This window comes from Quercus suber, unplaced genomic scaffold (genome assembly GCF_002906115.3).
Source record: "Quercus suber isolate HL8 unplaced genomic scaffold, Cork oak 2.0 scaffold_65, whole genome shotgun sequence".
NCBI lineage: Eukaryota > Viridiplantae > Streptophyta > Magnoliopsida > Fagales > Fagaceae > Quercus > Quercus suber.
In genome coordinates this window covers 328,599-341,927 of record NW_027069530.1, presented here as the reverse complement: position 1 = coordinate 341,927, position 13,329 = coordinate 328,599, and the positions used below count along the sequence as shown (strand labels likewise).

General features: G+C 31.2%; 1 protein-coding gene across 1 annotated transcript in view; it reads right to left on the bottom strand.

The window, feature by feature from the left end:
* LOC111996560 (uncharacterized) overlaps window positions 1-2,150 on the bottom strand; it is a 4,800-nt gene extending 2,650 nt beyond the window's left edge. The window contains exons 1-2 of the mRNA XM_065772857.1: window positions 1,581-2,150; window positions 1,320-1,343 (exon numbers count right to left, since the gene is read on the bottom strand). Coding sequence (XP_065628929.1) covers window positions 1,320-1,343; window positions 1,581-2,150 — 594 coding nt within the window. The remainder of the gene's footprint in view (window positions 1-1,319; window positions 1,344-1,580) is intronic.
* Window positions 2,151-13,329: the final 11,179 nt, after the last annotated feature.

Genomic DNA, 13,329 nt, shown 5'->3' with positions numbered 1-13,329 from the left:
AAAAAAAAAAAAAAAAAAGAGTTAGTACAAACTAAGCATGTTAAAAAAAAAGGAAAAAAAAAAGAAAAAAAAAAAAAGAAGAGAAGTAAAAAGGCAGAGTTTTTCTACACTTAAAGAGTATTGGGAGTTGAAGACAATGCTTGTGCAATTTAGTGTATGCTCCGGATAGCTTTATATAGGAATTCCTGGAAGCTAATAGACAAAAGGAAAGAAGTGTGTAAATGGTTAAAAGGATTTTCAAAGAATGCTGCGTTGAACCTTGGAAAAAAAAAAAAGAGAGTAAATTTCCATAAAATGTTTGTGGTGTCAGAAGGAAAATACTACACTAGACCTCTAGAAAAAAAAAAAAAAAAAAAAAAAGAGCATATACCTAAATTAAACTTGCAATTATGATTCAAAATCAAGCTTTCACAATAACATAGTAGTATTTTGATAGGATGAGAGTCTTGCATGTAGATAGATAGACAAAGAAATGCACTTTAAAAAAAATAAATAATCTTTAGGTTTTCCACTCTTTAAATTACCATATCATAACATATTAAACAATAAAAAAAATTAATAAATTAAACCAATAAATGTAATTTTACAAATTCTACAAAGCCAACTGAGTTATATAAACCCATCTGGGTTACTCAAGTCACCATAGACCCACTGGGTTTGACCGAGTCATATGTAGAAACAATCCACTTAAACACTCGAACTGGTCTAGGTTTCAAGTCATCGAGTTTTCAATCCGATCGGCCGGATCAGTTCGGGTTTAATATCTATATAAACACCAATTAGTGTATTAAGGGTAAGTACATCAAGGGCCAATTGTTTTGAGATTAAGAAAAGCTAGACCAATTAGGCACTCATCGGGATGCAAGTTCATGCGTTGTCAAGCAAACCGACAAATGCTGGATAGGGTAAGTATTCAAATACTTTTGAAAACGTGTAGACAAAAAGAAAAAAGTAAAACAAAAATGCTACGTCATAATCTCCATACATTTGATAACACATGTCAGAAAAGTAAATATAATTACCAGAATCTTAATAAATGAAAAACTACAAATATACAATGCGGCATGCAAATATATGTATATCTTTGTAAAATTATTATTAAATAAAAGAGTTTTGCTCTTATATATATGAATTTATTTTCATAAAAATATGTATATATGTATGGATTTCTGCATAAATGGAAGGTAATATAGAAAGAAGAGATGAAAAAAAAAACCCTAATGTCAGGCCGCAAATGGTTGTGCCATCTCTCCCTGCACTGCTTTCCCACTCTCCCAGTAATGATCCTAGCAATTTGAGACCATATCTTTCTACCAAACCGGTCTATCAACTGCACCAATAGCCTGCAAATAGAGATTTACAATGACCAATTCTTTATCAGTAAATAACAATACCAAACATAAAACCCTAGTTGGAAGGAAAAAAACAAAAAAAGAAAATTTTGAGAGAATATATTCCTGAATTTTCCAAGAAATAAAACAAACAAAAATGAACTAATATAATTCTCTACTGGCCTGTCTTCTTGTGGAGTCCATTGCCCTTTGATTATGTTATCGTATTTCTTTCGAGCTTTTGCTTGCCTTACCCATGTGCAGTCGCTGCTGCTTCTTCAGATCAACTTTGCTAAGATATTTATTAGTTTCAGCTGCTGTGCATGACATGTTTTCAGCCAAACTACCATTTGATGATCCGAGTTGTTGAGTATTGAGAAGCAGATACGCCTCAGTTTGGGCTACAGAATTGTTTTGAGGATTATCCCTAAGGCCTAGGCTAACATCACTCTCAAGGCCATGCATGTTTCCATTTTTGCCATCAGGTGCAAAAACAGAAGATGCATAAGCATTAAAATCACAGTAAAACTCATTTGCAAAAAGTGAAATTGGATCCACATATGGGATTTGAATCCCAGCAAGGAGGTTTGAGGTAGATCCCACAAGGTTGACATGATCAACACGGTGGGGATTCAAGTTGGACCCATTAATGGGAACAGCATGATCAAAATGGTGAACATTATTAGGAACCAAGGCATTAGAGGAATTAGAGCCTGCTATGGAAAATCTATCTCCCCCCAACTCATTTGGTATCTCTTGTTTTGAGGGACTACCAGAGAGAAGGTTGGGAAAATAAGGAAGATCTCCACCAAACGCCATGCAGTATAAGAGAGAGGAAATAACAAAAGGCTAAAGAAAGGAAGGATAGCTTAATGTTGGCGTGAAGAGAAAGGGCGGTCCCCGGGGGGGTATTTATTAGTGAAAGAAAGGCAAGGCTGTGGGTCCCACTGACTCTAAAACCATTGATTTTCTATATCCTACGGCTAAGATTTCTTGTTGAGTGTGACTGTTGAGCTTCCACTCTTAGTATTTTTCACTATTTTCAAGTGCGGATTGCGGAGAAAAGAAAATGGAAAAAAAAAAAAAATTAAATCAATTTAAAAAAAAAAAAAAAAGAGTACTATTTTTTTTTCTTTTTTTTGAGAAATGAACTAGTTGTATATATAATGATTAGGTAGTTATATGTTTGTCCTTTATAAGAAAAATTCTCGGACAAGTGAAAGACACATGGAAGACATGGGTGATGCCTTTTGCTCCGTTTTAAGGCAAAATAACCCACCAGCGGCATGAGTCTAATTTCTTTACTATATAAATTTTTTGTGTGTTTATTTATCTATTAGAGCCATTCATAATGCCCTCCAAGCAAATATCACGGTTCTACTATGAAGAATCATATAGTGGAAATTAATTATTAGGTGGGACAATGCAACAATTTGGTGACAACAAAAAAAGTAAATTTTGTTTTGGCTTCATGAATGAGGTTTCCAAATTCTAATACCCTTATCATGAACTTAAAAAAATTAATATTGCTTGCTTCATTGGATTTTTTCTTAGCAAGTGCCAACTAATTTTTGAGGACATTTTATTTATTTATTTTTTATAAATGTAGCTGTAAATGCTATTTTGTATTAATTATAATTGTGAGTCAAAGTGCAAAGTAGTCGAGATTAATCAATTTTGTTGAGAAAGAGAGTTCAATTTGTAATGATTTTTATAACAAAATAATGTTTGTTAGGCAATGTTCACATCAATTAATAGAGTTACGTTATTTATAGACCAATTAAATTATCATTCGGATCTCTGAAATGTGTGTGTGTGTGTGCGTGTTTTTTTTTTTTTTTTCAAAAAAAAAAAATAAAAAAAGTACCAGCAATTGATCAAACCCGTATAAAAATAAGCAAGCCAGCAATGTGAGTGTAACAAGGAAATTAAGGTCTCTTCTGGAGGTTCCTCTTTGAAGCTCAATTCTCATAACAAAAAGGCCCTTTTATTTTCTCCATATTTTTATGGAATTTGAAGGAAATTTTCTTTTAAATTATTTTCATTGAACACATATATATACTTTACACTCTCAATAATAATTTTATGCATTTGATATATATGACCCACTTTCATCATGTGCGGACTTCACAATCGTGTGAGATTCACACGCTTTGAGAGAAAGCATGCATGCATATATCTCCTATCACTAAATACCCAAAAAGTGAAGATGCATTTTAGATACCATTCACAAATGTTTTGTCTTAAAGTGAGGGTAATAAAGTAATTCAAAACTCAAGTTCGCAACCATTTTTATCCATTAGGTATTGTGTTTTTTTTTTTTTTTTTTTTTTTTTTAAATATATATATATATATATTATAATTTGATAATTGAGAGAGGGGAAATTTTAAACCTAGATATCATCACTAGAAACACTAAAAAAATGTGAAAATCAATTGAGCTATAAGGCTTAAGGTATTGACGTTGAAAATTGAAATTAACCTGAATAGGACTTTTTTTTTTTTTTTTCTCCTTTTAAAAAGGGATGGGCTTGTTTGAAGCCATGCATGACTCATAAGCTATGTGTAATTTTGTTTTCTTAAGAATGAAGGCTATGTGTAAGTTAATTAAAGGGGATTAAATATTTAAAAAAATTTACTTTTGAATTGTTTTCATTGAACCAACTTGTGTGTAAGTTAATTAAAGGGGATCACTTATTTAAAAGAATTTACTTTTGAATTATTTTCATTGGACTAACTTGATCATGTTATGCAACTTGTTATATATATTCTTCACACTTTCAATAATAATTTCACGCTTCAAATATAGTTTCATAATGTGTGGATCTCATAGCCGCGTGAGATCCACGCTTTATGAAAGAGAGTTGCATGCATATATCTCCTATCACTAATACCCACAAAGTGAAAGATGTGTTTTAGATATTATCCAAATTTTTTTGGTCTTAAAGTGAGGGTAATAAAGTCATTTAAAACTCAGTCCTAACCATATTTGTCCTTTAGGTATTGAGGGTTTTTTTTTTTTTTTTTTTGAATATATATATATATATATATAACTTATAATTTGATAATTGGGAGAGGGGAAGATTTGAAACCTAAATGTTTCCATTGAAAATACCAAAAGGTGTCAACCAATTAGGTTACAAGGTTTTAAATATCACTTCTTCTTCTCCTTCATTTTTTTTTTGAGAAACAAACACAAAAACACACACACAAGGGCGAGGAAATGAGGTCTTAACACAAATGTACACCACAATCTCCACTCATAAGATGTGTGCTTATTTTTCTTCTTAAGAATTAAAGTTTTGCTTAAATTAAAGGGGAGCAATTAATTTATAATTGAATATTTCACATCTCCCTAATTGGTATCTAACTTAATGGGTATATGGCCACCTCCTCTTCTTTTTTCTTTTTATTTTTTGAGAAACAAATACACACACAAGGGAGAGAGAATGAGGTTTTAATACAAAGGTACACCACAAGCTCCATTCATAAGATGTGTACTTATTTTTCTTCTTAAGAATTAAAGTTTTGTTTAAATTAAAGGGAAGCACTTAATTTGTAATTGAATATTTCACATCTCCTCAATTGGTATCTAATTTAATGGTTGTATGGCCACTTTTTTTTTTTTTTTTAGAGAAACAAACACAAACACAAGGAAGAGAGAATGGAATTTTAATACAATGGTACACCACAAGCTCCATTCATAAGATGTGTACTTATTTTTCTTCATAAGAATTAAAGTTGTGTTTAAATTAAAGGGGAGCACTTAATTTGTAATTGAATATTTCACATCTCCTCAATTGGTATCTAATTTAATGGTTGTATGGCCACTTCATCATCATCATCTTCTTCTTCTTCTTCTTGTGTTTGTGTGTGTGTGTGTGTGTGTGTGTGTGTGGAGAAACAAACACAAACACAAGAAAGAGAGAATGGAATTTTAACACAAAGGTACACCACAAGCTCCATTCATAAGATGTGTACTTATTTTTCTTCTTAAGAATTAAAGTTGTGTTTAAATTAAAGGGGAGCACTTAATTTGTAATTTAATATTTCAAATCTCCTCAATTGGTATCTAATTTAATGGTTGTATGGCCACTTCATCTTTCTTCTTCTTCTTCTTCTTCTTCTTCTTCTTCTTCTTCTTTTTTTTCTTGGTTGTTGGAGAAACAAATACAAACATACACACAAGGAAGAGAGAATGAGATTTTAACACAAAGGTACACCACAAGCTCCACTCATAAGATATATAATTATTTTTCTTCTTAAGAATTAAAGTTGTGCATTTAATTTAAATTAAATAGGAGCACTTAATTTGTAATTGAATATTTCACATCTCCTTAATTGGTATCTAATTTAATGGCTATATGGCCTTTTCTTCTTCTTCTTCTTTTGGGAGAAACAAATACAAACACACACACAAGGGAGAGGGAATGAGGTTTTAACACAAAAGTACATCACAAGCTCTACTCATAGGATGTGTACTTATTTTTCTTCTTAAGAATTAAAGTTGTGTTTAAATTAAAGGGGAGCACTTAATTTGTAATTGAATATTTCACATCTCCTCAATTGGTATCTAATTCAAAGACTGTATTTATTCTAATTAAGTTATTACTAAAGTTAGAAATATGCAATTACTTTATTTACATGGATATTGCCAAAAAAAATTTATATCTACTAAACTCCACTTTTCTTCCTTGAGTAATGCTAGATATATAAACTTTTTTACAAAAAAATTTACAAACTGTTAATATAATAAGTGATTATTGGTAAATGAAAAAATGATGTTAATGGTGAGCTTAAGTGAAAACCAATAAGAAGTTGACTACATCAACAATTTGTAAAAATATTATAAAATAGTTTATATCTGCAGTATTACTCTTCTTCCTTTAATCCATAGTGCAAGGAATATGTGCATATTTTCCTATTTGGTATGCAAGAAGCAATAAAAATGGAGTGTAAATGGCATTTCATTGATTGTATGGGCTTTAAGAACAATTAGTATTAGACTTTAATGTGCTTTAATTTACTTCTAGTAAAAGACTTGATAAATACTCCATTTTGAAGTCAAATATATTGCCTCATAAATATCTTATTGTTGGCCATGAATATTGACTGAATTTTGCATAATCTGCAGTATTACTCTTCTTCCTTTAATCCATAGTGCAAGGAATATGTGCATATTTTCCTATTTGGTATGCAAGAAGCAATAAAAATGGAGTGTAAATGGCATTTCATTGATTGTATGGGCTTTAAGAACAATTAGTATTAGACTTTAATGTGCTTTAATTTACTTCTAGTAAAAGACTTGATAAATACTCCATTTTGAAGTCAAATATATTGCCTCATAAATATCTTATTGTTGGCCATGAATATTGACTGAATTTTGCATCACTTGCTTGTGAGTCAAACTCCTTGAAATAGATCAGAACAATCTTTACTTCCGGATAATTGCCCATTTTAGAGCCTTTTGGCTTAGAAATTGAAATCCTTTACTTGCACTTCATCTCTCGTTTTTTTGCTCATGATTTGTTTCTTTTCTTATCTTATCTTAAAAGGATAAGGAGAAATTCAATTTTTAATAATATTTTGATGAAAATTCAACGGTGATTGCTCCTTTTTGCTATTCATGAATAAGGTTTCTTCAAATCCAATTTGAATAATAAACAAGATTTGAAATAAAATCAGAAAGTGCATCTGCTGTTTAGTCGTTTGCAGCTTCATGAAGATTCTCAAATTATTTCTACACAAGTTTGAGACATTTTATTGAAGTATAGATAGAAAAAAAAAAATGAGAGGGTTAATATTTTGATAAGTATTTTCTTTTTCTTTTTTGTGGGGGAAGGGTTGGGGGGTTCATATTAAGGCCTGATTATTTTAGCTTAAATGTTTTGCTTATTTTTAATGTCCACTTGTGCCTAACTTCTTAAAATTTCATTTTTTTTTTCTAGAAACTTTTATTGTGAGTTTTAAATTTTTAATTAGCTCAACTGAAAAAAGTTTTTGTTATCAAATAAGGTGCATGAGTTTGAATCGAGTCCACACAAAAAATAAATACATTGCTATGGCCAGAAGGTTAAGGTTTATCATCCTAAAGGAGACACCATAAATTTCAAACTGTATCTTATGAGTGAGTGTGCGTGTATATATATGTGGTATTTTCCTTTATTTAATTTATTTTTAAAAAGGAAAATTCAATGCAAAAAGTTTTGTTCCTGCATGCACAGGCCAGCCAATCATATCAAAAGAAAAAGATATAGGTCGACTTGGCTAGCTGGAATATATTATTATTTAGATGTATGCTGATTATGTGGCGAAATGTAGTGCATGAAATACATGTGTAGCAACTCTAAGACAAAATTATAGGAAGGACCTTATCTCACGTTACAACTCACAAGTGAATTGGCTCCAGTTGCCTTCACAAAAGCAAGATAGCTTTGTCCCATTTCTCACCAATAGTGGCATCTAAACAATAAGGCTTAAAAAAAATCAGAAATAGCAAAAATACAAGTTATTGAGAAATAAAATAAAACAAAAAACTAGGTCATGCATTTTTGTTTGCCAGGAAAACAAGATGAGAGGTCATGCTCCATAATTTTGAGCACTACAGGTTTATTAAATAGGTAATTTGGTTGATTTTCTACTTAATTAAGTGTCCATTTTTGTTTTCTAAAAAAAAGTTTTAAGAATAATTATGGTGACATTTTACCTTCAAAGATTTTTTATTTTTATTTTTTTATTTTTACAATTTGGAGAAGTGGTAAGTCGTGAATGGTGAATAATAAAAATGATACTAGTTATAAGCTCACAATCTACAAACTTAATAAATTATGAAAAAATTGTGTGAGTAACAGAGTTGATTATGACCTAGAGGTTTCTCTCCCTCCAATGAAAACACTGTATTTAACAAGTCACTATATATTATTGCCTTCAAAATGATAGCATCTCCTTTGAAATGGCAATGGTTAAAAAAATTGAACTATTAAAATAACCCTTTTTTTCCATTTTGAAAATGACAAAGGTCAAAAATTTTGATCTTCGTAAGCAAAGAAGTAAAATGGCACTACAAAAAAAAAGAAAAAAGAAAAAAGAAAAAGAAAAAAAAGGAGTCTATCCCATTGTTTTCTTTTGTGGCGTTATCTAAAAACACCTCTATTTGTCACCTATAGCGGTGTTTCCTAGGTCTATAGCAGTGCTTTAGACGGATGTACCTATTAAGGTGATTTATCCTAGCCAGGTCTATTGAGACGATTCAAACCCGATTCTAGAAAACGCTGGTATAGCCTTAATGGACCTTCGCCGGCACTTTAAAGACCTGTAGTGGCATTTTTGAAGTACCGGGATATACTTGTTTTTTGTAGTGTTGTAGTATGTTCAAAAGGTAGGCCCGATACAATTTTAGGTTGTTCAGAGGAATTTCAAATCAAAGAGTTGTTAATTTAAGCTTAGGCATCCAACCCAAAACTCAACATTGGCCTAAGAAAATAGCCAGTGGCTACTGGTGTAATTCTTAGCCCACTAAGAAATAGCCAACCTAAAGTTTAAAGGAGTGAGATCCTTATAGACACCTCGTTTTGCAACCTCCATCTAACCTTATTCAAGAGACGAAACAGTAATTTTACATCCTGAGAGTATAATAATAATTTTGACCATTAATTTCCATTTGGTTCACATAAAACAAATATTGAAGTTTTAACGATTAAAACGATGTCATGAACCTCGATCAGATCATTAGATTGAAAGATATGACAATGAAATTTCAACGGCTGAGATGCACCCACATGATTGAGTCAATTCATGGGTGATTATGAACAAAATTCATTTTAATTGGTTTCGTGAGAAATTAATTTGAATTAACGTGTCATAATTTTACCGGATTAGATTTAAAACAATCATGAGGGTGCACATATTTGATAAGTTAGATTGGTAAATATTAATAATTTATAGATAATTATTGAAATTATCTTTTAAAAAGGATAATCCAACAATAATATAGGGTTATTAATGCGAAAATAAGTGTAACTTGGCTAGAAAACAAAATATTGAATTTGATCATGTGCAATAGTTGATTCCAACTCAAAAATGAAAAGTCACAAGCTTGCAATGAGTCCAAGTGCTGATGGACACCTAGACTACTCCTTTGTCTGCCGATTGACCTCTCTAATTCAAATTTTTGAGTTTTGGCTCCTATTTCTTGCTCCAATTTCAACTTAGAATTCAAATCCGAACCAATTAATCTACAAAGGCTCCACCCTCTTATAGAACATTCTTTCCCTTTAATTATAAATAGAGGATGAGATTCATCATTCAAGACCTTGATTCCCCTAGAGTTCTAAAGGAAGCAACAAGCACGGTCCTTGTGCATTCGGTCTTTATAGATTTGGTTTGCAACCAATTCTTTCTTTGCCTTTTCTCTAGAGCTCTAGTGAACTTTTACACCCCCACCACCCCACCCGGCGCGGCTTTTGCTTGTTAAATTTTATACAAGTATAATTTAGTATTGTTATCATGTTGTTCTGCATATACAAACATATTTTGTTGTGATGTTGCCATAGAAGCTAAGATCGAAACTTGTTAGTATTTAAACAGTGTTTTTGTGTTTTTCATTTGTTCATATATAGTTCATGAAATATATCATATTGATCCTAAATTTCCATTAATCACATGTGGTAACATGTTTTTCTTTCAATTATTTTATTATGTTCATATGCTAGATCCATGATTTTCATAGATCACATGTTTTTCTTTTAAGTTCTTAATCATGTTCATGTGCTATGTCCATCACTTCACATGTTTCCCTTTTTAAACTTTTCAATCTTGAGCACATGCTAAGTTCAAATCCATTTTCATTCATCAAGTAGTTGTTTACTGATTCACCATTTTATGCTTGTATATATTCTTTGCAATTTCAAGCTTCTGTTTTGATCCATTCTCAATAACAAATGGCATGCTTTGTATTTGTGACATATTGTTTAAGTAATGTGACATGTCAATTGACCATTATAGTTTAAAAGACCAGTTTATTGGGCAAAGTGGTTGTCTAAAACTTTCCTACTTTATAAACCAGCCTCCAAACTTAACTCAAAAGTTTATAGACTAGGGTTTTATCCATGTAGTTTTCATCTTTTTAGAAAATAACTAGGAATAAAGTCATGAAAATTTTCTCTTAAATTGTATCTAGGACCTAAGTCATGTAATGTTTTAAGTTGCATTCAAATTGATGTACATTTTAACAAATCAATGAAAATGAGACATTCTATCAAATGGTTTTCTTATTTTTCTTATGAAAATAAAATAAGTTTCAACTCCTTGTAAAATCCTCGACTTAAGGGAGGAAAAAAAAAATCAATTGAATCAACATTTTGAGAAGCACTAACACGACCTCACACATTTACATAGTTTTGGCCAAATAAAAGAAAGGTGAGCTGAGATTGAGATATCTCATAAATATTACTAAAATTTCACAATTATCTCAGTATGATCTGAATAATTACCATGTAGTAATTAGTCAAAATGAAATGATTTTAACTAAAAGTCAATATGCTTAGAATATCCAAATATAAGTTAGTGTTATATTATTTGGTGATAAACAACTCAAAAAAATTCTTGTGGCCAATACATTTCTCCTTCCAACATGTAGTCAATAAATGAAACTAGCTCTACAATAATAAATACATTATATCCATCCATAGTTAAGCAATACTATAATATGAGTTCTTTGATCAAAATTAGAAGATAAAAGACGATAACTTGGTGTATCTTGAAGGCAAAGAAAGTGTGTGTATTGTCGTTCACAACAAAGCTTCAAACAAACTCCTTCAAACAAAGCATACTTACATGATAATTCTCATTCAATGTTTATAGTGAATGCTCTTTAATGGGAAATGGATGTATATCAACCAAGAGGTTTTGGCTAGGGGAACTTATAGTTTTGCTCTTGCTATACTTCATTTTATAGTCTTTTGGGAATGGGTTGGTGAGCGACAGTAGAGATTGCAAGGAGTGTGGATACACTATTTTATTTCAGCCTATACCCAAGGTCCCCAATTCTAATGAAGAAAAAGCCTCAATCTCCTTCCAAAATGGTCAACACCGTGTATCAAGTTCCCATCCCAAAGCCCAATGAAGTTCCTTGACAAATTTGGCATACACCAGTCATTACCGTTTTACTCTAGTGATTAAGTGATGTACGCCACTTAGAGACAACAATCTTAAAATTACTCAATTTCATATCTAACTCAATGTTGGTTAGCTTTCAACTGGCCATCATGTCCACCAACCCTTAGGGTACAGTCTTTGAGCTATAATTTTTCTTATTTCTACAATTTCGAGAGATACACAAATATAATACCGAAACTCAGCCAAAACAAACCCTTAATGCTGCAACTTAAATAATGCTCCCAAGTGCAGGTTGTCGCAAAGTAATAACTTGGTAAGTCCAAGGTCGAATCCACAGGGAAAAGGGAATTGATTAGCAAACCACAAAAGAATAAAACTAAAATAATAAATTTTATTTGAAAAGATTTTTGGTGGTTTAGTAAAGGTAATTTAAATTGAGAGAAAATAACAATATATTAAGACGCTAACGTTTAGGGCACCACACACAACACGTCTATTGGTAGTCTTAACAATATTTATTTTATAACTCAACTAAAATTCATATGAAGGATGATCTTAGTTGGATGATTTAACAATAAGAACACAAAAATTAATTGTCTAAGGTAGTTTTATGAAATTGATTGATTTTAGGCAAAGCAAAACCAGTGAATTAGTTTGCAAGGAACACTAAGCATTTAACATGCCCAGAGCCTACGATAAATCAAAGAATTATACAGAACTAAACACTTTTCTAGATAAGTAAAACAGTCAAAAACATAAAAACATAAGTATTAAAACCATAAAATAATTGTTAAAGACATACCAAGAAACGGTTGGGTTTCATCACTTGCCTTAACAAGGCTTCTAGCAAGTCATAACACAAAAAAACTTTAAAACCTGTAAAAAAAATTTTAAGAAAACCGAAATTATGTTCTATGGCATCCCCCTCTGAATTTTTCCCTAAAAAGCCTTTAAATAGGTTAAAAAATCCTATTACAAGTTGAATTCCCGTTTGGAGAAAATCTCAGGTTTTTAGGCTTCATTTAACCGACATTTTTGGCCTACTTAACTTTAGAATTAGGACTTTTGGTAAACTAAAAAGTTGTAGCCCTTAAAGTTAGCTTTCCATCCCAACTTGAATCATCTCAATTGGATGTCTGAGCCAAAAGTTCAACTTGAATCATCTCAATTGGATGTCTGAGCCAAAAGTTATGCTTTAAATACTAACTGGTACGTAGGCTGGAATCCTAATCCGAATTAAACTTGGATTTGGTGCAACTCTACTTTACTCCCCCTCCCTCCACCTTTAATCTAAACAAGACCTAAGTTGCAATTGGAAATTCAACAAATGGACCATCAACAAATCACACCAAGTATAGACCGAATTGAGGCATGAAACTTTAACATAATCCATATTCTCCTCTATTATTTTTGGTTAATTCTAGGAATCTATCCAAAGTGGCATACACCTAAATTAATGGTCGTGCCATTGAAGGACTAGCATAAGCCATATTTTGGGCATATCCCGTTCAAGGCATCATGGCATATGCCACTCAAAAGAAGTGCAAGCCATTTAGGAGTTGTGTATGACATTATGAGCATGAGCCCTAATTTTGTTTTGTTTCCAATTTTTGATTATGTACAATTTTATTTAATGTATAACATATTCTTTTTACTTGTTTAATTTTCTTTAATCAATAAAACCAAAATTACCAAAAAAAAAAATTCAAATTTCTTCAATTAATGCACATTTAATTCTCCTTGTTTTTAGGGATAAGTTTTCTTCATTTGGTAGGATATTTAGTGTAAATTTAACAAGGAAAAGACAAAAGCATTAAATGGTGAAGATTTCCTAATTAAATGTTAATTTGAATTTGAATTCAAAAATTCTAAAAAGGGAAAT